The sequence below is a fragment of the Telmatherina bonti genome, assembly GCF_933228915.1.
Source record: "Telmatherina bonti genome assembly, chromosome: 13".
Lineage (NCBI taxonomy): Eukaryota > Metazoa > Chordata > Actinopteri > Atheriniformes > Telmatherinidae > Telmatherina > Telmatherina bonti.
The window spans coordinates 20,294,851-20,317,037 of NC_136611.1; the positions used below are offsets into that span (position 1 = coordinate 20,294,851).

Here is a 22,187-nt window from a genome sequence, read left to right on the forward strand (position 1 = left end):
ATGGTTTTGCAAAACAGCGGACGGTACAAGACGGACCGGGGACCAAGTGGGGATCAGGAAAACCAGTAAAGTTCCTTCATTTGTCTCTTGATATATTAAGTAACCTAATTGATGCAACGCAGATAAGCAAACGATTGAAGAAAACGAATAATTTAATGTTGTTTCATGTTTTAACAAGGGATGATGGCTCCTCGATGTCGGCCCTCAAGCGGCTCGAGCGCAGCCAGTTCACCGATGACATAGACGCTCGCTTCGGCTTTGAGAGGATGAAGGAGCCGGGGGAGAAAACGGGCTGGCTGATCAATATGCACCCTGTAAGTCCACGCAATGTGTAATACCCGCCTAGTACAATTCAATTCAATTCAACTTTATTTATTTAGCGTCAAATCACGACAATGCCATCTCAAGATGCTTTACAGACAGGAAAAAAATATAATGAAAGCCAGTTCATAATAGCCTATATAAGGAAACCAACAGATTGAGTTCTCCCATCCTGAGCAAGCAGACTGGAGACAGTGGGAAGGAAAACACTCCCTTTTAACAGGAAAACTTCCTTTTAACAGGCTAGTACAGTTTGTTCAGTGCGTCCTTGTTTTAACACACTTGTCTCAATTTGAAAGGATCCAACAGCCTCAGAAATTCTGCCCAATGACTCAATAATTTGACTCAGGTGTGTTGGAGCAGGGATACATTGAAAACGTGCAGGACTGGCCTGCGCGGGACAAGAGTTGACTAAGCCCTGGTGTAATAGAGTTGAGCTTTTCCAGAGGCTTATTCCGGTTTACTCATCTGTTTATGTAGACAGAGATCCTGGATGAAGACAAGAGGATGATCAGTGCTGTGGACTATTATTTCATCCAGGAGGACGGAAGTAGGTTCAAGGTTTGTATTAGTAAATTACCCCTGGGCTTAAAGGCAGTCTCTTATAGAAATTGACATTCACATAGCATATTTTTCCTGATTATTATTATTATTTTACTTATCATTATTATTTTGTCTTTAGGTGGCTCTTCCCTTCAAGCCTTATTTTTACATTGCAACTAAAAAGGTCAGTGTTAAGGTCACTGATTTGCTGGTATTTTGTCATTTTAACCATGTTTAAAAGTATCATAATAACTATGCTACTTCCAGAACTGTGACAGAGAAGTCATCTCATACCTCTCTAAAAAGTTCCAAGGAAAGGTGGCAAAACTTGAAGTTCTCCCAAAAGAGGACCTGGACCTGGTGAGAGTTTACCTTTAATGTTCTTTTGATCGCACTCAAGCAAACAAAAATAGTGAGATTTGAAAACAACTGCTTGCCCTCCCAGCCGAACCATCTAGTCGGCCTGAAGAGAAGCTACATCAAGCTGTTATTCAACACCGTGGATGACCTTGTCAAAGTCAAGCGTGAGATTGCTCCAGCTGTACGCAAGAACAGAGAGAGGGAGCAGTCCAATGATTCCTACACGTCAATGTTGTCAAGGTGACAACACTTTAAACCCCTTCATGTACTTGAGAGATTCACACTGTCATCTCGACTTTTCACTTGATGTCTGATCATTGTTGATGGTTTTTAGTGCCTTAGCAGGAGGCAGTGTGACCTCGACGGATGAAGATGTGATGTTGAAGAGCATTGCAGATCAGTTGGACAATATAGTAGACATGAGAGAGTATGATGTTCCTTACCATGTACGGGTCTCCATTGACCTCAAGATCCACGTGGTAAGAACGGTTTTCAGTCCTGCTTGTGTTTTAGAAATTCTTTTTAGACCCTTGTGCTTGCTGATGTGTTTGGTCTTTACTTTGTTCAGGCTCACTGGTACAACGTTCGATATAGAGGCATTGCTTATCCACCAGAGATCCTACGCAGAGATGACCTTGTGGAGCGACCGGTAGGAGGATTTTGTTATTTATGTTGCTAAATAAAGATCCATAATTTATTTATGGATCATACAGCAGCACGATAATATTATACCAGAGATTTTCTTTAGTTAAATGTTTCTGCTCATTCATCCCTTTAGGACCCGGTTGTTTTAGCGTTTGACATTGAGACCACCAAACTTCCACTGAAATTCCCAGACGCAGAGACAGATCAGATTATGATGATCTCCTACATGATTGATGGACAGGTGGGGTTTTTTCTGCAAGTTTTTTTCTGTTTGTGCTTTTCAGGTCAGATTTAACAACTCTTATTTACCTTTACAGGGGTTTCTAATCACAAACAGAGAAATCGTCTCTGAGAATATTGAAGATTTTGAGTTTACTCCCAAACCTGAGTATGAAGGGCCTTTCACGGTTTTTAATGAAGATAATGAGGTTTGTAATTCCACTGCAGTAGATATGCTTCAATAAAATTACAAAAATTTAACACTATAATTTTTGTTCAGCATTGCTGTGAGGTTATGTTGGTGTAATAACTTGTTATTACACGTCTTTGCCTGCAGGCGGCCCTCCTTCAGAGGTGGTTTGATCACGTTCAAGAAACCAAACCAAACATCTTTGTAACCTACAATGGAGACTTCTTTGATTGGTGTGTGGTTATCCTCAGCTAAGTTTTAATCATTTGTAAATGTAAATGAATATACTATGTGATGATTAGCATATAATTTAGCACTAAATTTAACTTAAAATAGTATAAAGATAGAATCTCCGACTGTAAAGTCACAGGGTTTTTTTTTATTGTTGTGTTTGGATTGTCTTCAGGCCTTTTGTTGAGACTCGGGCTACTCTCCATGGACTGAGCATGCACAGGGAGATCGGGTTCCAGAAGGACAGCCAAGGGGAGTACAAATCCAGTCAAGCCATCCACATGGACTGCTTAAGGTGTGAATATTTTTTTACATTCTTGACATAATGTTTTTGTAGAATATACACTTTGGGATACAGATTTTATTTTTAGTTACATTAATAATTGTTTTCATCCTTGGAATCTGCATGCCCTGTGTGACAGGTGGGTAAAGAGAGACAGCTACTTGCCGGTTGGGAGTCACAATCTGAAAGCAGCAGCAAAGGCCAAATTGGGCTACGACCCAGTGGAGTTGGATCCAGAGGAGATGTGTCGCATGGCAACTGAGGAGCCACAGGTAAAAAATGGGATTGAGATTTTAGAAAATAAAGAATTTAATCCATTTCATCAAGCATATCTTTTTTCATCCGTTTATATATTTTTTCTTCCTTTCTGTCAGACCTTAGCTACCTACTCTGTGTCAGATGCTGTGGCCACATATTACCTCTACATGAAATATGTTCACCCATTCATCTTTGCATTGTGCACCATCATCCCCATGGAGCCTGATGAGGTTCGTATCAGTTGTGAGTGATAAAAGAAGAATTTAAAAAAACACATGCATTTGAATGATTAATCATTTTCTTGTGTTGTCTACCCGTGGACAGGTGCTGCGCAAAGGTTCAGGGACTCTGTGTGAAGCCTTGCTTATGGTGCAGGCCTTCCATGCCAACATTGTGTTCCCCAACAAGCAGGAGCAGATCTTCAACAAACTGACAGATGACGGCCATGTCTTGGACTCTGAGACCTACGTGGGTGGACATGTGGAGGCGCTGGAGTCTGGAGTGTTTCGTAGCGACATACCCTGTCGTTTTAAAATGGTAGTCAGGTTTGTTTCCTCGCTGTGTTATCTCTTCATGTTTGAGTGATTTTAAATTCACTATTTGGTGCAACATGTTTACAGAATCCTGCTGCTTTTGACTTCCTCCTGCAAAGAGTTGAGAGAACAATGCGTCATGCTATTGAGGAAGAGGAGAAAATTCCATTGGAGCAAGTTACTAACTTTAATGAGGTGTGTTGGCATTTTAGTATGATTTGTTGCCTTTTTGTTTTCATGCCTAATTACATTTTTATGTCATCTTTTTGACATGAAATAACGCTGGTATTGTTTCAGGTGTGCGATGAGATCAAAAGGAAACTGACTTCCTTAAAGGAAGTTCCAAACAGGATTGAATGCCCCCTTATCTACCATCTGGATGTCGGTGCGATGTACCCAAATATCATTTTGACCAACCGTCTGCAGGTAGAATTTAAAAAATCACAAGTGGAAAAACATCAAAGTATAAAAGCATATTCAGTTAAAATAGATTATATTGTCTTAATCCTTTTAGCCATCAGCTATGGTTGATGAAGCCACATGTGCTGCTTGTGACTTTAACAAACCTGGTGCCGGCTGCCAGAGGAAGATGGCCTGGCAGTGGAGAGGAGAAATCAGTAAGACCTTGCTCTATAACAAAGACCATTTGAAAATGAAACAAGTCAGCTTCACTTTGAAAGAACGTAAATCTGTCTGCAGTGCCTGCAAGTCGCAGTGAGTTCCACCGCATCCAGCAGCAACTTGAGTCTGAGAAGTTCCCACCATTTTTCCCCAACGGTCCCCCTCGGGCTTTCCACACTCTCAACAGGGAGGAGCAGGCAAAACACGAGAAGAAACGTCTGGCAGGTACTGGCAGTTGTCTATATTTTGTAGCAGGTTTTTGGTAACAGTCAGTATAGATAACTGCTTGTCAAAGCATCTTTGAACATATTTTTTCAATGTGGCAGACTACTGTAGGAAGGCCTACAAGAAGACGCACGTCACTAGGCTGGAGGAGCGAGTTACCACGATCTGCCAGAGGGAAAACTCCTTCTATGTCGACACAGTCAGAGCTTTCAGGGATAGGCGTTACGAATTCAAAGGACTTCACAAAGTATGTTTAGGAAATCTTAAGATAAATCATGTTTTCACCCATAGGTGTTCACTGCTGTTATGCACTGTTATTGCAGCTGATTTCAGCTGTTCATCATCTGCTGCTTTTGTTAAAGGTGTGGAAAAAGAAACTGTCAGCAGCTCAGGACAATGGAGATGCTGCTGAGGTGAAGCGCTGCAAAAACATGGAGATCCTCTACGAGTCTCTTCAGCTGGCTCACAAGTGTATTCTTAACTCCTTCTATGGCTATGTCATGAGGAAAGGGTACGAGTTTTCATTATCAATGATCTACTTGTCCTGTTATCTGACCTCTTTAAATTTTTTCCTGCTGTGAAGTCAGTCGGTGCTGCTAACCTAATGCTGTCTTTGTGTTTCCATCAGGGCCCGCTGGTACTCCATGGAGATGGCTGGTATTGTGTGCTACACTGGAGCTAACATTATCACTCAAGCCAGAGAGCTCATCGAACAAATAGGGTAAGAGTCACACGGATAATTTGACACCAGATCACAAAAAAGTCTTTTTGAGGTCAGCGCAAAGTGCGGCTGATATATCCACAGTTTTCTTCATCTGCAGATTTTTGCTAACATATGAGCTTGAATCAAACTCTCACATCTTATTTATTTATTTATAAAATATTTAAACTTAAATTTACAACTCTGGAAGTTCAGCCGTTTGTTTGTTTTTATATAGTAAATCTCCTCGTTTGTCCGACATTCGACTTCTTTGTAATTCAGGAGGCCCCTTGAGTTGGACACCGATGGGATCTGGTGCGTCTTACCCAACACCTTCCCTGAGAACTTTGTGGTAAAGACAAGTAATGAGAAGAAGCCCAAGGTGACCATTTCCTATCCAGGGGCCATGCTAAACATCATGGTTAAGGAGGGATTCACTAATGACCAGTACCATGAGCTGGTCGACCCCACATCTCTCACTTACAACATCAGGTCAGAGAACAGCATCTTCTTTGAAGTGGATGGACCATACCTGGCTATGATCCTGCCTGCTTCAAAAGAGGAGGGCAAGAAACTGAAGAAGAGGTATGCATTAACTTAAAAAAAAAAAAAAAAAAAAAAAAAAAAAAAAATATATATATATATATATATATATATATATATATATATATATATATATATATATATATATATATATATATATATATATATACACACACACACACAGTGAACAGAGCTGTGGTTTATCTAATGGCCTACTTCCTCTTGTTGGAAGATGTTAGAATGAGCGTATAACATCCCTTCGTTCTATTTAGGTACGCTGTGTTTAATGAGGATGGTTCTCTGGCCGAGCTGAAAGGTTTTGAGGTGAAAAGAAGAGGAGAGCTTCAGCTCATTAAAATTTTCCAGTCATCTGTGTTTGAAGCTTTCCTCAAAGGCACCACTTTGGAAGAAGTCTATGCATCTGTGGCCAAAGTGGCCGACTACTGGCTGGATGTGCTTTATAGCAAGGTAACAATCTGGGAGGAGATTGTGGAAAACAGAAGTCTTTGTTGTATCAGGGTTTGGGATGTTTATTCAGAACTCTCTTTTTGCAGCATCTCTTAAGAAGAAAGAAATTTAATCAAATATATTAAGAAAAAGAAACACATTAATAAATTATTACAATACGTTGATATTGCCTTGTTCCAGAGGGTGATTGCTGATGGCAGGAAGGTTCTCTGGTACCTTTCTGTCTTGTATTAGACTTGATGAAGCCTCACACTAAACACATTTTGCTGTTTCTCCACTGTGTGGTGTAGAGGATGTTTGGAGTCCTCTATTATCTTCAGCCGTTTGTGCAGCAATGAAAAACACATCTTAATTCATTTCTAATCTTTGTCACGTGAAGCTGATTTAATTTTATCTGCGTTTCAGGCTGCCAATATGCCTGATGCGGAGCTGTTTGACCTGATCTCAGAGAATCGTTCGATGTCCAGAAAGCTTGAGGACTATGGAGAGCAGAAATCCACATCCATCAGCACAGCCAAGAGGCTGGCAGAGTTCCTGGGAGATCAGATGGTGAAAGATGCTGGTCTGAGCTGTCGCTACATCATCTCCCGTAAACCCGAAGGTTCCCCTGTTACAGAAAGGTGGTGCAACATCTTTGAAAATAACATTTCATATTATTTACAAAGTGAAGTCTGTTTGCAACAAAGTGCCATTTTAACAAACTGCTGATTCCTGACAGCCACTAATCCTTGCAGCTGTAGCTTCATTCACGCTGCTGCCTCAATAAAACTGTTGCTCATTTTTTTTTAACATTGTCTACATGTTGTATATTTTAAGTCTGTAATGATACAATTTTGCATACAGGCATTTGTTCACTTATTGCATGTCATGTACTTCTCTTCTCCCTCAGGGCCATTCCTCTGGCCATCTTCCAGGCAGAGCCAAGTGTAAAAAAGCATTTCCTTCGAAAGTGGTTGAAGATGCCCAGCCTGTATGACTTGGACATCCGCTCTGTAAGTGTGAAGAACAGCGTCGCATAAGAGGCGAAACACGAGAAACCATGAAGATTTTGAGTTTGGTTGTGTCATTCTCTTTTTATTCTTATGTTTTCTTATTTTGGCTTTTTCCAGATCCTTGACTGGAACTATTATATCGAAAGGTTGGGCAGTGCAGTGCAGAAAATCATCACCATTCCTGCAGCTCTGCAGCAGGTTAAAAATTACATTCAAAACTGAAAATTATTCAGATAACACTGTAGTTCACTTTGTCATACATTTAAATGGCTTCTCTTCATTGTTAGGTGAAGAATCCAGTTCCCAGAGTGAGGCATCCTGACTGGCTTCATAAGAAACTCCTTGAGAAAAATGATATCTACAAACAGAAGAAAATAAGTGAGCTGTTCACAAGTGAAGGCAAGAGACAGGTAAGTTTGCTTCAAAGGAAAATGTTGCATCACACTTAACCCTGAAAGTTTCGTTTGGTTCGACCAATGTCTTTATTCACAAACCCATTTAACAGCTTCATTATTATTCCCTTCAGGTGGCTCGTCAGCCTCTAGAAGCAGGTCAAGCCGCAGACATAGAAGACTTTGGGATGCCAGCCAAGCCTCTGCAGCCAGCCATCCTCATCAGCACCAAGAGGAAGCGAGCTTCACAGGGAGGTGACAGCCAGGTGGAGTCTCAAGATGTCGAGCTCACGCAGTCCTGGAGAGAAATCCTGGGACCTCCTCCGCCTACAGGAACCACTAAGGTGGGAAAACAGCAATGCCTAGTCTTTGTCTGTCCTTTCATTGCAACATGTAGTTAGACAGAAATAATGTTAATGTCAGAAAAAGTGCCAGTACTAACAACTCTGTTGCTAATCAGGAGGAGCGTCTAGTGTGGCTGCGCTACCATAAGAAAAAGTGGGAGTTGCAGCTCAAGCAAAGGAAGGAAAGAAAGAAGAGGAGGAAGCTGCTCGATGGTGAAGCTCAACCTGTTGGTGGAGGTGTAATCAGAGATGGCCCAACCACCGGCTTAGGAAGCTTCCTCCGCAGAACAGCACGCAGCATCCTGGACATGCCATGGCAGATCGTGCAGGTATTGCAAAGTCACTGACAGCTGACATTAAGTTAAATACTGAAAATGATCAAATATGACATTATAGCAATTTCTCCGACTCAGATTGCAGAGACAAGTCACCCTGGTCTGTACAAGCTGTGGGCTGTCATTGGAAATGATCTCCACTGTATGAAACTCAATATTCCGCGAGTCTTTTACGTCAACCAGAAAGTCCCAAAACAGGAGGAAGGAGCCACATATAAGAAGGCAAATGATAGGAAAATATAATGCATTTACAACAAATGTTGAAATTTCAATGAGCTCATTAAATAATTGTTTACAATTGTGTGATTTAAGGTGAATCGCATGCTGCCTCGCTCCAACATGGTGTACTACCTTTACGAGTACTCTGTGCCTGAGGACATGTACCAGGAGCACATCAATGAGATCAATGCAGACCTCTCTGCACCAGACATCGAAGGGGTCTATGAAACACAGGCTAGTATCTATTCATCTCCAGGATCCTCATAACATCACTCATAAGGACCTTTCTGTGAATTCAGTGCTATTTTGTGTTGACTATGAACTGTATAAACCACATAAAAATAGTGATTAAGTGGAATTCAGCATTAATCTAAGCTGCTCCTCTTCTTTATAGGTACCCTTGCTGTTCCGTGCACTGGTGCAACTCGGATGTGTGTGTATGGTCAACAGACATGTTGTGAGAAATCTGGCCGGCAGGGAGGCTGACTCGTTTGATCTGGATCACCTGGAAATGAGGTCTCTGGCCCAGTTCAGTTACCTAGAACCGGGTAAGACTTGTTTAAGAAACGGCCATCAGATTTAATTAATGTTAAGATTGCTCCACAGGTTGATGCTTTGTTTGTTTTTAGTTATTATTTTGGTTTGACTCTGTTCTAAAATTTCGCTGTGCCTGTAGAAACTTATAGGAAGAATTAGTGTGATAACCTGCACATGAATTTCACTGTATGTAACAATTTTTCCACAACTGCTTTGTCTTCTCAGGGAGCGTTCGCCACATGTACCTGTACCATCATGCCCAGGGCCACAAGGCTTTGTTCGGCCTGTTCATCCCCTCTCAACGCAAAGCTAATATCTTTGTCCTGGACACAGTGAGTACAGGACAATTAGCTTTCCTACTGGCATCTTCGTGTGTTCATTTGTTTGGATTGATATCAGGGTCAAATTATTAACGTTTCATCTCATTACTAATATCACAAGCCATTACTCTCCAACTACAGAGAAATGTGCTCAAGTATTCTTCCTAACTTTTTTATTTTTAGGTTCGAAGCAACCAGATGCCCAACCTGAGTAACCTGTACACAGCTGAGCGCACCGTGCTCCTGGAGAAGACCACAGAGGAGCTTCTTCCTCCAGAAAAACACACCTTCGAGGTTCGAGCTGAAAATGATATGAAGGCTATCTCCCGTGCGCTGCAGCGTATCCTGCTAAACTACAAGGTAAAATACACAGCTCATTTCTAAAACTATAACATCTGCCATCGTCAAATAGGTTCTGCTCCCTCGAGCATGGTTTTGGAACTGTAAACTAAAGTTGCTTGATATTAAATGTACTAAACCAGCAAGTGTTTGCTCGTCTGTCGTTACACAGGAGGAGCGGCGTGGGCCAACCCTCATTGCTGTGCAGTCAAACTGGGAGTTACGGCGATTGGCAGTAGGGATGCCGGTGCTTGAGGAGTTTCCAGTTGTTCCAGTACATGTGGTGGATGAGATCAGCTACAATGTGCTGGACTGGCAACGCCATGGAGCCCGGCGCATGATCCGACATTATCTCAACTTGGATAGCTGCCTGTCACAGGCTTTTGACATGGCCAGGTATGAGCTGCTCACCTTGCCTGTTCCTGCATAAATATTCTCACTGCAGTTATAAAAGTAGTTCTAAAAGCTTGTCTTTCTCCTCTCTCTCAGATATTACCACTTACCTGTGGGAAACTTGCCCCAGGATGTTTCCATTTTTGGCTCAGACTTGTTTCTGGCGCGACATCTACGGAAACACAACCACCTGCTGTGGCTTTCACCTACAGCCAGGCCGGACCTTGGGGGGAAAGAAGCTGATGACAGTCGACTGGTCATGGAAAACGATGACAGGGGCTCTGTGGAGATCAATTCTCAAGGATGTTATTCCACAGGTACAAACGCAGCTGCATACTGATCTTTCAGTAAACGGCTGTTTTTGGAAGTTTCCCCTTTCAGAGATCCAGAATTTTATTTGTCTTTCCTAGAATGTGTGGAGTTGGACCTGCAGAGCTTGGCAGTGAACACCATCCTGCAATCACAGCATGTTAACGACATGGAGGGGGGAGCCAGTCTGGGCGTCAGTTTTGACGTGATCCAGCAGGCCTCGCTGGAGGATATGATGTCAGGAAATCAGGGTGCAAGCGCTCTGGCTAGCTACGATGAGACAGCTCTATGCTCCAACACATTCAGGTGTGTAATCAACCTTTGTGTGTGTGAGATGCATTGAAGCCATCAAGGAATATTTGTAAACTGTCTGCATGGATTTCCCTCATAATATCTTGAAAAGCGCTATATAACCCATTATTATTTATTTGTATTGAAAAAAACATGCTGTGTTTTAATTCAATGGAGTTCAGTTCAGCTTTGTTGGTATAGTGATCCTTCACAACGCCGGGTCAGGGCACTTTACAGACAAATCAATTTAGGCCGATACACTGTGATCCAATTCATTAGAAATAATAGCCTAGCTGAAGAATCCAACGGATTACATCAATCAAGCATGTGCTCAACATGTTGTGCAACCTCTTTTTGTCTGCGCAGGATTTTAAAAAGCATGGTGGTTGGATGGGTCAGGGAGATCACACAGTACCACAATGTGTATGCAGACAACCAGGTTATGCACTTCTACCGCTGGCTGCGCTCTCCGAGCTCTTTGCTGTATGACCCCGCACTGCATCGCACCCTGCACAACATGATGAAGAAGGTGTTTCTGCAGTAAGTGCTAAATACAGAAAACATGTTTAAAATTTACTTATATTATTAATGACATGTGGATCTGTGTGAGATTTTGTCCACAGTCAGTGTATTTCCTAACGTTGAAATTTTGTTTTAATAACTAAAATTATTGTTTAATAAGAAATTTTACAATGATAATTTCCCTCAGGAAATTAATAATTACAAAGTAATGTGGTGGAAATATTCTGAAATGCAGCGTCATTTGTATTTTCATGTGATTTGAATAAATTTAGCATTAGCCCCGTCAACAGCAGGTCCTTCTGTCCACTAAGCAGCTCGTACGACCCCATTTTATAGAAACTGTTCTTTACTTAAACAAAAGAATTAATGGTTGAAAATGGACAATGTTTGCAGTGTTTTGTTCATTCATTTTTTTTTTGCCTCCGATTCTGCTGTCAGGTTGGTTGCAGAGTTTAAACGTCTTGGTTCAACTGTGGTGTACGGAAACTTCAACAGGATAATATTGTGCACTAAAAAACGTAGGATCGATGATGCCTTTGCCTACGTAGAATACATCACCAACAGGTCAGATTACATCTCTATTATATATGCACAAATATTATTACTTGGTATTCATTTATTGTTTTTCAGCCTCTGATTTATTATTTTGCATGAATGTATGTTTGTGTTCTTTGCAAATCTTTTTTATTATCAGTAAAGGTTTGAGTGCCTGCACTTGTATTTATTTTTAGATGATCCACAGATGCTAGAGTCAAGGGCTGTTTGTGTTAGTATATGTTTTGTTGTCTGAAATGAGACCCAGAACTCTGAAATGAAGAAAAATATACTTATCCATGTAGCAGCCTCAATGGTTTCGTAGTTTCTCCATCATGAGGAAGTGATTTCAATTAAGCAAGCCATAAAAAAGAGCTCGGCACCCTAATGGAAGTAATAATTGCATGGCGACGTCTCTGACTCAGTCCTGTCTCTCTCACTTGTTAGATGTGCTGAGGACTTGACATCATCTTTCTGCTTCCTTCTAGTATTCATACAAGAGAAATCTTCCACTCCTTGTCCATCTCCTTCTCACGATGCTGGGAGTTCTTGATGTGGATGGACCCAGCTAACTATGGAGGCGTGAAGGGGAAACTGCCTTCAAGCATCTTATATGGCGAGGTACGACAAAATAAACATATCCTGTTTATTTTCACTGGTCAGTGTTGGGGGGGGGGGGGGGGGGGGGTGTCCAGCGTCAGTCCTCAAGGGCTGCTGTCCTGCAAGTTTCAGTGTTTCCCTACTTCGACTCACCTCACTCAAGTTCAATAGATCCAGCAGCCTATAAAAATCTGCAGAAAGGTTCATTACATGTGTTTGAGTCGGGAAATGTCGAAAACCTGCATGATTGCGGCCATCGAGGACTGTAGCTGGATAGGCTGGGTTAAAGTTGAGTGTGCTGAATGCTCTCTCATGTCTGTGATTGTCTTTTCAGGAAGGAGCCAAACAGAAGAAAAACAGTCTGGGGGAGGGAGATGATGGCAGCGAGGATGAAGAGGAGGACAATGTTGAAGAAGATGACCGAGACGAAGACGCTGATGAAGTGGAGGAGCTTATTGAAAGCAGCTGGAATATCATGCAGTATCTTCCCCAAGCAGCCTCTTGTCAGAAATATTTTCTCATGATTGTTTCAGGTAAAATAAATGAATAATTAATGAAAAATAACACTCTCACATGATGTCAGTGTTTTTATGTCTTAGATTTTCCTGTTTTTAACTCAAACATGCATCCTTCTCTTACCAGCCTACATTGCTGCCGTGTACCACAGCATGAAAGAGGAGCTGAGACGTAACACTCCTGGGGCAACACCAATCAAAAGACGTGGAGGCAGCCAGGCTTCCCAGCAGGCACTTGGGGACTTGAATGCTCTTCCTGGTAAGATGATGCGTTGTTTTTAAGGTGCTGTTGCTGATGCAATTCTCAGGAAGTGCAGTTCATGTGATGCTCGCAACACTTTCCAAACGCTAGTTTGTGGGTTTTTTTATGAAACTACTAACAATACTTCTCTCTATAGGAATGATCTCCTTCTCACAGGAATATGTGGCCGGAGAGCTGACACAGAACATTTTCAACATCACTCAGAAAATTCAGAAAAAGGTGACGGGAACCAGAAGTGTGACCCAGACTTCAGAGATGTTCCCCATCCTGCCTGGCTCACACCTGCCACTCAACAATCCTGGACTGGAGTTTATCAAATATGTCTGCCAGGTATGCTGCTGGGGACCGCTTCATGGGCATGTTGTAGTTTTTTTTTTTTTCTTCCTGCACTAATCATTCAGTTACGTTTTGTTCAATTTTTTCTTCATCTCTTCTCTTTTTAGGTTCTTTCTCTTGATGCCAATATTGTGAATCAGGTGAACAAGCTGAAAAGAGACCTTCTGCGTCTCGTGGATGTTGGAGAGTTTTCTGAAGAAGCCCAGTTTCGTGACCCCTGTAACTCCTACATCCTACCAGAAGTCATCTGCCACCACTGCAACTTCTGTCGGGACCTTGACCTTTGCAAGGATCCATCGGTGGCACAGGTATGCAGCTCCTTGTACTAACAGCTACAAGGTTGTTACACTGTATTTCCATTGCAAATCTTCCTGCCAAAATTTAGAGATGTGAAGGGGATGAACTGTGTTGTCTCCTCAGGACGGGTCTGTCTTGCCTCAGTGGTTCTGCTCAAACTGCCAGGCGCAGTATGAGACAGAATCTATTGAGATGTTTCTAGTAGAAGCTCTGCAGAAGAAACTTATGAGCTACACACTGCAGGACCTGGTGAGTAAAACAGCGTATTAATACCTGTTCTCATTCTATAGTTCCTATTTCAGTTTAGGGTTGCAGGGAAGCTGGAGCCTGTCCCAGCTTATTACTAATACCCAGCTGACAACATGAGTAGTTGGAGCATAAGAATATAAGACATTGTGACATTATGCTCCTACTTAAGTGTTTTTAGCTTTACATGATGCTCAACTGAGTCCCGTCATCAGAGCAGAGCAGTTTGTTCATTTGGATTCAATTACAAGTATAACCACAATAAAATAATAAATGAGCTGAATTCACAAAGGTTATTCTCCAAATACTTTTCACTTGTGATTGGTTTTTTTTTTTAACCAAACCTCATGTTGTTTAGGCATCTCAGTAAGCCTCCGAGCCTGTCAAAGAAGAATTTCTGTCACCATGTGGGACAGACAATATAAATCTATGGGAACTTTTTTTCCCCTTTTTATGTGTTTTTTAGTGACCTTTTTTCCTTTAGGAAGTTCCCATGGGACAATAAAAGTTTCTATCTGCTGTCATTCACTTGAAAGTGAATTAATCTGAACATAAAAGAAACCTAAAAGTCAAAGAGCAACAAACAGTTGTCGGATGTTTCACATGAATCCTATTAGAAACTATTTTCATACACTTGTTTTCATTGTGTTGGGACAAATGCTTCAGTGATAAGTCACTAATAACACAGTTCTATTATGTCAAGCAAGCCACATTTTCTCTCTGATCATATCTGTTAATAGGTTGACAAGACTGTAGGGAAATATTTACATGTTATGCTGATCAGTACTCTAGCAATGAAAAGAAATTATTTTCTTTCCAAATATTTTGCCAAAAGTGAGTTTTATAGCAGGACAATTAAAAAAGATTCCACAAGTAAGCTTAATAAAGTAGACATTGGGTGGACTGTAGATATTCCACCGATTTCATACTAATTCCCAGTCCATACCAATCATGTAAAATATGTATTTTAATGACAATACTGAATAACAGCAATGATTTTTTTTTTTTTAATTTTTTTAAAAAAGCTCCGAATGGCAATATCTATAACATTCCTTCACAGCCAAATGACATGCTTCATTTTTGGAACATTGTGAATAAGTTGTATTCAGTCAAAGTATAGCAGCACTTCCAGTTAGATAGCCTTTCTCACAAGTGTTAAATTGGTTATTTTATTGCTTTCAAACTGAGTTGTTTCTCAACATGAAACTTTTTCTGATTTTAAGATCTGTACCAAATGCAAAGGGGTGAAGGAAGCAAACATGACCCTCTACTGCGGATGTGCTGGTGACTTCAACCTGACTTTCTCTGCCAAGGTTTCTACTCAAACATGTTACATGATTCAGTTTCGCTTTAAAAGCACAGGAGTTTCATTTGACTCTGCTTTTCTTTTTTTCTTGTGTTTAAAGAGCTTCTCTGAGCAGATCACTGTGTTTCGGAGCATAGCATCCCACTACAACATGAGATTCCTGCAGGAGACCATCGACTGGCTGCTTGTGATGAGCCCTCAGATCAGCTAGAGTTCTCAGTAAAAGTGACATGTGACACAGGGGTCCAGCTCTTCTTGTACAGCATCAGGAAAACACAAGCTGAAACCTGATGCATTTTGTCAGCCATAATGTGTCTTGAAATTTGCCATTACATATTAGGACACCAGTAAAGCAGCCTGCATAAGAAATGTGTGGTCTGTATATGTGTTTGATTTTGCCCTATCATGTATTGAATAAATGTTTTCTAATTTTGATAAATAAATATTACACGTGTTTAAGCTTCGAGTCTGTTATTTTCTGAGCTGTAGACTACAGCTCTGGCACTAAGAGGAAATGAAATCCTTTTTGAGTGCCATCTACTCTGCAAATTTGTACAAATTTGGAGTCACACTGAATTTGTCAGCTCATGTTTCCATTTGGGGTTGTGTGTAATTGTAGTAGCCACTCAACATTTATTTTATCAGCCAGCAATGAAACACTTACCAGTGTCATAACTATAACCTAATGATTTAGGAAGGAATTGATGTGCTAAATGGCTTAATCAATAATACGTTGTACTAAATGTAAAAAAAAAAAAAAAAAAAGCATATCCATCTATTATGGCTTCTTTTGATTTCTTCCTCTTATTCAAAATGGAAAAAGTAGCAGTTTATAAAAACAGACTGAACGACTGGTTTGAGCTCCAACACCTGCATTACCTTAACAAAAGGAATGACTGAACTGAGTTACGACTGAAACCTCAGGGGGATGCTGACCGCTGCTGTACTTGTATGGTGACTTATGGAGGATAGAAATTTTTTATGGGATGAAATATATATTTATATTTTTCTGTTCAGTTTTAACTGAAGTTTGTCTTTCATTTCTAAACCCGTAGGTAGCTCTGTTGTTGACTATGGCATCGATCCACAAGCTTCAAGTCTTATTTCACCACTGACATTTGTAATGCTCTCAGTCGTACAGATGGATTCACACTCCCCCACAATCTTGTTAGAGAAACCGTTTTATGGGAACTGTCTGCATTATTTGATTACTGTTCATTGCACTTCCATGCAGTTCCTCACAGTTTGCTCTTGCAAATCCTCTCATTTATACTGTACACTTCTCTGTTTGGCTTCTTCTGTCTTTGAGGTTAAATAATAAAAAAATATTGTAACATATTTGGATTATTTAAGCCTAGCATGCATTTCAAATTTGTTTACTTTAGAGTTTAACAATATTCTGTATTAAGGAAATAATATACAATAATATACAATCTGAGACAAGTCTAGAAAGAACATTTATTATCAGACTGAAAGTTTGGAATACATAGGCATGGTTTGTATGACTAATAAATCTTATTCTCAATTCATTTCTCCCTGTGAAATTTCACCCTGAGAAAAACACATTCTCTATATGGTCTCAGCATCATTCTACACATAAAGAGAAGCAGGTGTCCATAAAGTTTAGAGACAGTATATTTACTGAACGTGCTGTATATTCATTTATGCTTCTAGAACTACACTAGTTGTATTTCAGAAAGTTTCCCATGGGCGTCTGGTCCTGTCTCTTATTCCTACAAATAACAGCATAACTTTATGATCGCATCAGGAAGCTGTTGCAGACATCTCAAACACTACCTTGAGCTGTTGTGGTTGCCGCTGTCATTTGGAGGAAACGAGTTCATGCACTTGGTGATTGATGACTGAGGCAGCTCTCTGAAGGTATCAGAGTGGTACACCGTCTGACAAGTCGGAGTGTGTTGAGCCATAGCTGCTGATGTAGAAGAGCTCTGTGGGAATGGGATCTGTAGGCTCCTTGATCACCTGCAAAAAATCATTACACCTCACTTAAAGAGATTGCTGTAGGTGTTACAGACAAGCACACAAGCATTCTCAAGATGTGGCTAAAAATCCTTTAGTGTCAAATAGGACAAGATCACTAGATAATTATGAAACTGGATGGTTGTAAACCTTAGTTTCTACAGGGGTTTGCAGGGTATGTTTGGAGCTGAGCTCACCTATTAAGTATTTACATGATCAAACATTTAATGGTAAATTAAGACTTCAAATATTGTGCTACTTGCTTACTTCATCAAACTTTCTTTCACTGTAGACTTCATTCTTGTCAATAAATGTCAACATGATCCAGTCGCAGATAATGGTACACTAGAGGAGCATAAAATAGATAAAATAAATTATTAGCTTGTGGTGCGAAGACTTGTCACTTCTGTTTAAGATATATAATGATAACTCACAATTCCAACAGAAGTCATAGCGGTCACCGTGCTGATGATGGTAGGAATGGGACTAAATTTACCAGCCTGCATAAAATTTACACACAGTTTGCACACTGGTAATCACCTCAGTAAGCAGCTGTTAATAAAAGAGAAGTCCCTTACCTGTCCATGAACTATGATATCTAGACGGATGCCGTAAGCCTTAATGAGTGTCCGAGACTCTACTCCATCCTCATTGTAATATTTCACAAACCTGGACAATTTCATGATTAAAAAAAATATTTACACTTATCATAGCACATTATAAAGGCATAAAATCCAGTGGTCGATGTTGCTGCTAACCTGTAGTAGTAACCAGAGTTGTCCTGGTCCTTTCGGAGATCAAGACGACGGAATGAATATGTTGGTTTACAGTGTGAAGGATCCAGATCCAGGTTACAGTCCCAGTTAATGAAAACACCAATCACTCCTCCCTGAGCACAAACAGCATGACAAATAGCTGAAGCAGCCACACATTTCTGTTTAGTATTTTATCTTTCACACATCTGGCTGCTTTCCTCTCCGTTGCTCTTCCATGAATGACTAATGTGACAGGACAAAACTCTGCTGAAAAAAAAATTTGCTGAAACAAACAAAACATGACTAAAGGGAAAAACTAGACAAGACCATTATACCAGATTATATGTTAGTTGTTACTGATGGAAAAACATGTTTTTTATATGGTTTATTTGTCTGGGTTTTTTTTCCCTTAAAGACTCATTAATTCTAAAGATTTCATTTTAGTTTAACTAAACTTTGAGTTATTATAGTGACTTTTTTTTATTATTATTATTACCAGCTTCTATTTCCAATCTTTTACAACTTTTAAAGAACTTATTCACCAGTCAATTAATCTAATCAGCAGTTCTGTCATTTTGGTCTATATGTATTAAGACTATTAATTGGCATCCTTCTGATGTTTGCTTGTCTGGCCAGTCACAGTTGTCACTTCTCCTAATCAAGGAACACTCTCTCTGTCACATGAGTAAAGATAGGAAATGGAATAATTATAAATAAAATGCATACATTTTCATACATGAAACATTCATTATCACTTAAACCACAGACACATCTAACTCAGCAGGTCTAACTCTTACAGTCCTGCAAAGCTCAGTGAAATTCTCTCTGGCTTGATTTGCAATGTAGCCCAGGCGGAATTTTGGACATTCGGTCTCATTCTCCTCGTGATAATGACACTTTTTGAGGAATCTCTTTATACTTTTGGAATCGCCTTCCTTCACATTTCCCCTGCAAAGGAAAAAAACCTGATTATTATTCATGTGTGCAACTCAAAAGAACCAAAGACATTGACTTCTACATTTTGTGAGATGCTTTTAGGTTACTCTACCTCAAAACTTTAAATTTGGGGAAGTGGATCGAGTTCCTGATGAACACAGTGAAATTGATGGCCTCCACTAATGGTGGTTCTCTGTAGACAAGAATAAATAATCTCTTGATCAAAGGATTTTTTTTTCCTCACACTGTGACAACTCTGGGCTGGCTGACTGAAACCTTTTTGTGATGAGTTTAGGAGTTCCTCATGTGCATAAATATTTATTTTTGTTGTTTATTTCTCCAGCATCCTCCAACAGCTAAAGGAAATACAAGCTTTTTCACATCTTTCTCGTGTTTTTTCTACTTTTGATTTAAACAACCTCACAAGTCAGATTGAATCTGTGAATATCATTAATGTCTCAAACTGAAAGGTAGAAACCTTCTGTTTGATTTTCGCCTCTTCATTTGTGTTTTTGTTTCCTACACATTTTTTTTTTAATTCAAATTGTTCTTAAATCACATAATTTATTAAATTTGTACTCTAAACATTTTCACTATTTCATTGCAAATTATGTTATTGTATTTGTTGAAATACATAGGCTAAGCAGAAGTCAGTAAACATCTCTCATTGATTATTGGATGATCCAGTGTAAACATGCTGTAGATTATCAATCATCTGTCTTACTGTACAGCAGCATATTCCTCAATGGGACACCAGGTTTGGATCTCACAGGTTTTGAAGGTGTGATTGTAGTACTGTACACATCTTCCAGTCCTCCTCCCTGAAACAAAGTGTTTAAATGAGAGAAATGGTTCTGTCAAGTACAAAGCAGCCATGTGTACAGAAAGATGATGCAAGATGTTGTAACAGTACCATGTCCATCAAAGTTGACCTCCCCCTCGACACAGTCAGAGTCTGTTGTACAGTTGGCATTGACAACATTGAAATACTGAAGAGAAAAAACAAAATCATCGTTTGTGGATGAAAATGTCTGTGTAGCAGGTACCTTACATATAGTCATACTCTTATCACTGAGGGGACTTCAGTTGGCCTCTAACCTCAGCACAGGTGCCTTGCCTCTGATCAAAAGTGAATTCTCTTCTCAGTATTGTACTGATAACGTCACCACCCTATCAGGAAAAGTAAGAAAAAAAAGTTTATATTGTTTTACAAGTATAATTTTATTAGAATCCCAGAGCTATGCTGCAACATTTATTCTCAGCTCACCTCTGAGGGATGAGCGTACTCCACAGTGTCCAGGATATCATCTCCATTAACTGCTGTGCCATTCATGCGAGTGTAGATGGAGCTATCTGGACGGGTTTCACTCTCTTGATATGCTTTTTGACTTATAAAAACGTACCTTTGGGGATGGTAGAACAGACAGAGGCAACATCACAGTTTCTGCCACAGTATGAAATTTCATTATGAGTATCATGTTACTCAAGAGCTGCTCAGCCCTCTTTGCTGAAAGGAAAAAAGATGATGCACTTCAATTCATGAGTCTATTAAAAAAGAGATTCTGCTTTGAAAATCCTTATCTTTAAGAAATGTTCTGTTTGATGATATTTGTATACACTTCATAGCAAAGGAGATCATTTTTCATTTCACAACATAGTGATTTTTCAGTGAGAATGTAACTCTCAAGTTCATCAATATTTTTCCTTGAGCAGCTTTAACACACAGCGAAATACTGACAGCAAATCTATAGTTTTTATTTTCCTTTCTTTTACCTTAATTCGAACATATCTGGTAGAAAGTTATGTGGAAAAAAACAATAAGCCTGAGATTTTCATATGTTGTCCCTGGTCATGCAGTAATATAAACATGCTTAAGACTCACCAGATAAAATAAGTGATCACAAGAAACTGAACAGCCCTGTAAATGACTCCAAGAGTTCTGTTCTTGACCACCATCACTTTGGGGGTCTCATAGTCCCAGAAGGATTGAAAGTACTCCTTTAAAAAGCCCCGCAGTCCCATAATGACAGTGTGAAATACTTCACCCATATTTGGAGATGTGCTTCAGTCTCTTTTCTCGATTCTACCTCTGCCTTTTTACATTATTTCTCTTTCTTGCTGTTTGTTCCTGCTCTGCTTCAGTCTGCATTTCACTCAAGCATCCCTGGTATTAGTGAGTGAAGGAGGGGGAGAGGGGTGGGGCTCAGAAGTGGGTGAATTGTGATTTTATGATGATGTTGCTGAATCAGAAAACTGATTTGGATTAAATGTTTTAAGTCTTGTGCAGAAACGTATTAAATAGGTTTACATATGTAATTTTTACAAATATGTTGAATAAAAAAAATCTTTCATTTCCTGTTCATTTTCATTTCTGACTTTTTTTTTTTTTTTTTTCAAAAGACAGATAAAGCTAATCCTGTTTCTGAATCCTGTTTTCCCCAAACACAAGGCTGGTTATGCAGCTGCAAGTGCACTAATATTGTATAATTTATATCTCTGGTGCTTCTGTCAGCCATGTTTAAGGATAGAAAAAGTGAATGCTACTGCATGGTAGCGGCAAGCACTGAAGTCTCACAACAAAAAAGTTGTAGGTTTGAGCCTTGCTTGGGGAGGTTTGTACTTGATGCAGTTTGCATGTTCTCCCTATGTATGTGTAGGTTCTCTGCTCTGGCTTTCTTACACTCTCAAGACATGGTGTTCAGGTAATTGCTATGGTTAATTGATTACTGAATGCATTTAAATTGATTTGGATTAAAGTGTATTCCAAATAACCATAGAATAGAATTTAAAGTTGATTATGTTGATTAGAGAGAAAAAGTGCAATAAATCTGCAAAATTTGGTATCATTGCAGTCAAAATGCAGTTTTACTGTAGGCATTAGGCCAACAAAAAGGACCATCCCCCCCACCACTTATTAGAAAACCCTTTAACTTATCTACAACATGTGTATTTGCAGGCCATTGATTTAAGAACCATAATTGATGCTTATCAGTAATCTTTCATTTGTAATTCTCCATTTCAGTTAATGTAGTTATTGTGGTGACATTATTAGTGTCCTGTTTGATTTAATAGGTTATGCAGTGAGATTATAAACATTTCTGACTATAATATTGTCATATTTTATTTACAAAAATATGCCGTTAGATTAAAATATTACTGACAATGAATACATGATTAAGTTTTGATGAAAATCTGGCATCATAAACATAAACATTTTTTTTTACACTTGTTTATGGTACTGGCAACCCTTCCCCCATTTTTAAAGGGTAATTTAATTAACCAACTCT

The 22,187-nt window shown here is 39.7% G+C and overlaps 2 protein-coding genes across 2 annotated transcripts; one reads left to right on the forward strand and one right to left on the reverse strand.

Moving 5' to 3' along the window:
* pole (polymerase (DNA directed), epsilon) lies at nt 1-15,440 on the forward strand (the record flags this gene model as incomplete). The annotated part of the gene is made up of 48 exons (XM_079251369.1): nt 1-65; nt 179-314; nt 802-882; nt 1,004-1,048; nt 1,132-1,224; nt 1,310-1,464; nt 1,559-1,703; nt 1,793-1,873; nt 2,003-2,110; nt 2,187-2,297; nt 2,426-2,511; nt 2,685-2,804; nt 2,932-3,064; nt 3,167-3,280; nt 3,375-3,587; nt 3,671-3,778; nt 3,881-4,009; nt 4,098-4,200; nt 4,283-4,429; nt 4,531-4,676; nt 4,792-4,940; nt 5,058-5,150; nt 5,412-5,714; nt 5,945-6,140; nt 6,546-6,760; nt 7,030-7,132; nt 7,250-7,330; nt 7,420-7,542; nt 7,659-7,868; nt 7,985-8,197; nt 8,282-8,425; nt 8,516-8,656; nt 8,817-8,970; nt 9,185-9,291; nt 9,463-9,639; nt 9,791-10,014; nt 10,108-10,328; nt 10,422-10,626; nt 10,978-11,151; nt 11,572-11,697; nt 12,156-12,288; nt 12,602-12,800; nt 12,910-13,041; nt 13,181-13,374; nt 13,488-13,688; nt 13,801-13,926; nt 15,147-15,236; nt 15,330-15,440. 48 exons carry the CDS (start codon nt 1-3, stop codon nt 15,438-15,440), a joined length of 6,864 nt encoding a protein of 2,287 aa, XP_079107495.1.
* Nucleotides 15,441-16,815: 1,375 nt separating this feature from the next.
* p2rx2 (purinergic receptor P2X, ligand-gated ion channel, 2) lies at nt 16,816-21,167 on the reverse strand. Its single transcript, XM_079250645.1, has 12 exons — nt 20,783-21,167; nt 20,168-20,303; nt 19,999-20,070; nt 19,814-19,889; nt 19,625-19,721; nt 19,013-19,093; nt 18,762-18,912; nt 17,968-18,098; nt 17,788-17,878; nt 17,644-17,709; nt 17,477-17,554; nt 16,816-17,212 (listed from the first exon to the last, which is right to left on the reverse strand). Exons 1-12 carry the CDS (start codon nt 20,947-20,949, stop codon nt 17,114-17,116), a joined length of 1,245 nt encoding a protein of 414 aa, XP_079106771.1. The 5' UTR covers nt 20,950-21,167; the 3' UTR covers nt 16,816-17,113.
* Nucleotides 21,168-22,187: the final 1,020 nt, after the last annotated feature.

What these genes read in the sequence shown, in the direction of transcription:
- p2rx2 (XM_079250645.1), bottom strand. Translation starts at nt 20,949, where the DNA reads ATGGGTGAAGTATTTCACACTGTCATTATGGGACTGCGGGGCTTTTTA. An exon ending in CCCAAATTTAAAGTTTTGAG is followed by an intron (nt 18,913 to 19,012) that starts GTAGAGTAACCT and finishes TTTCCTTTGCAG; the next exon opens with GGGAAATGTGAAGGAAGGCG. An exon ending in ATATCATAGTTCATGGACAG is followed by an intron (nt 17,710 to 17,787) that starts GTAAGGGACTTC and finishes AATTTTATGCAG; the next exon opens with GCTGGTAAATTTAGTCCCAT.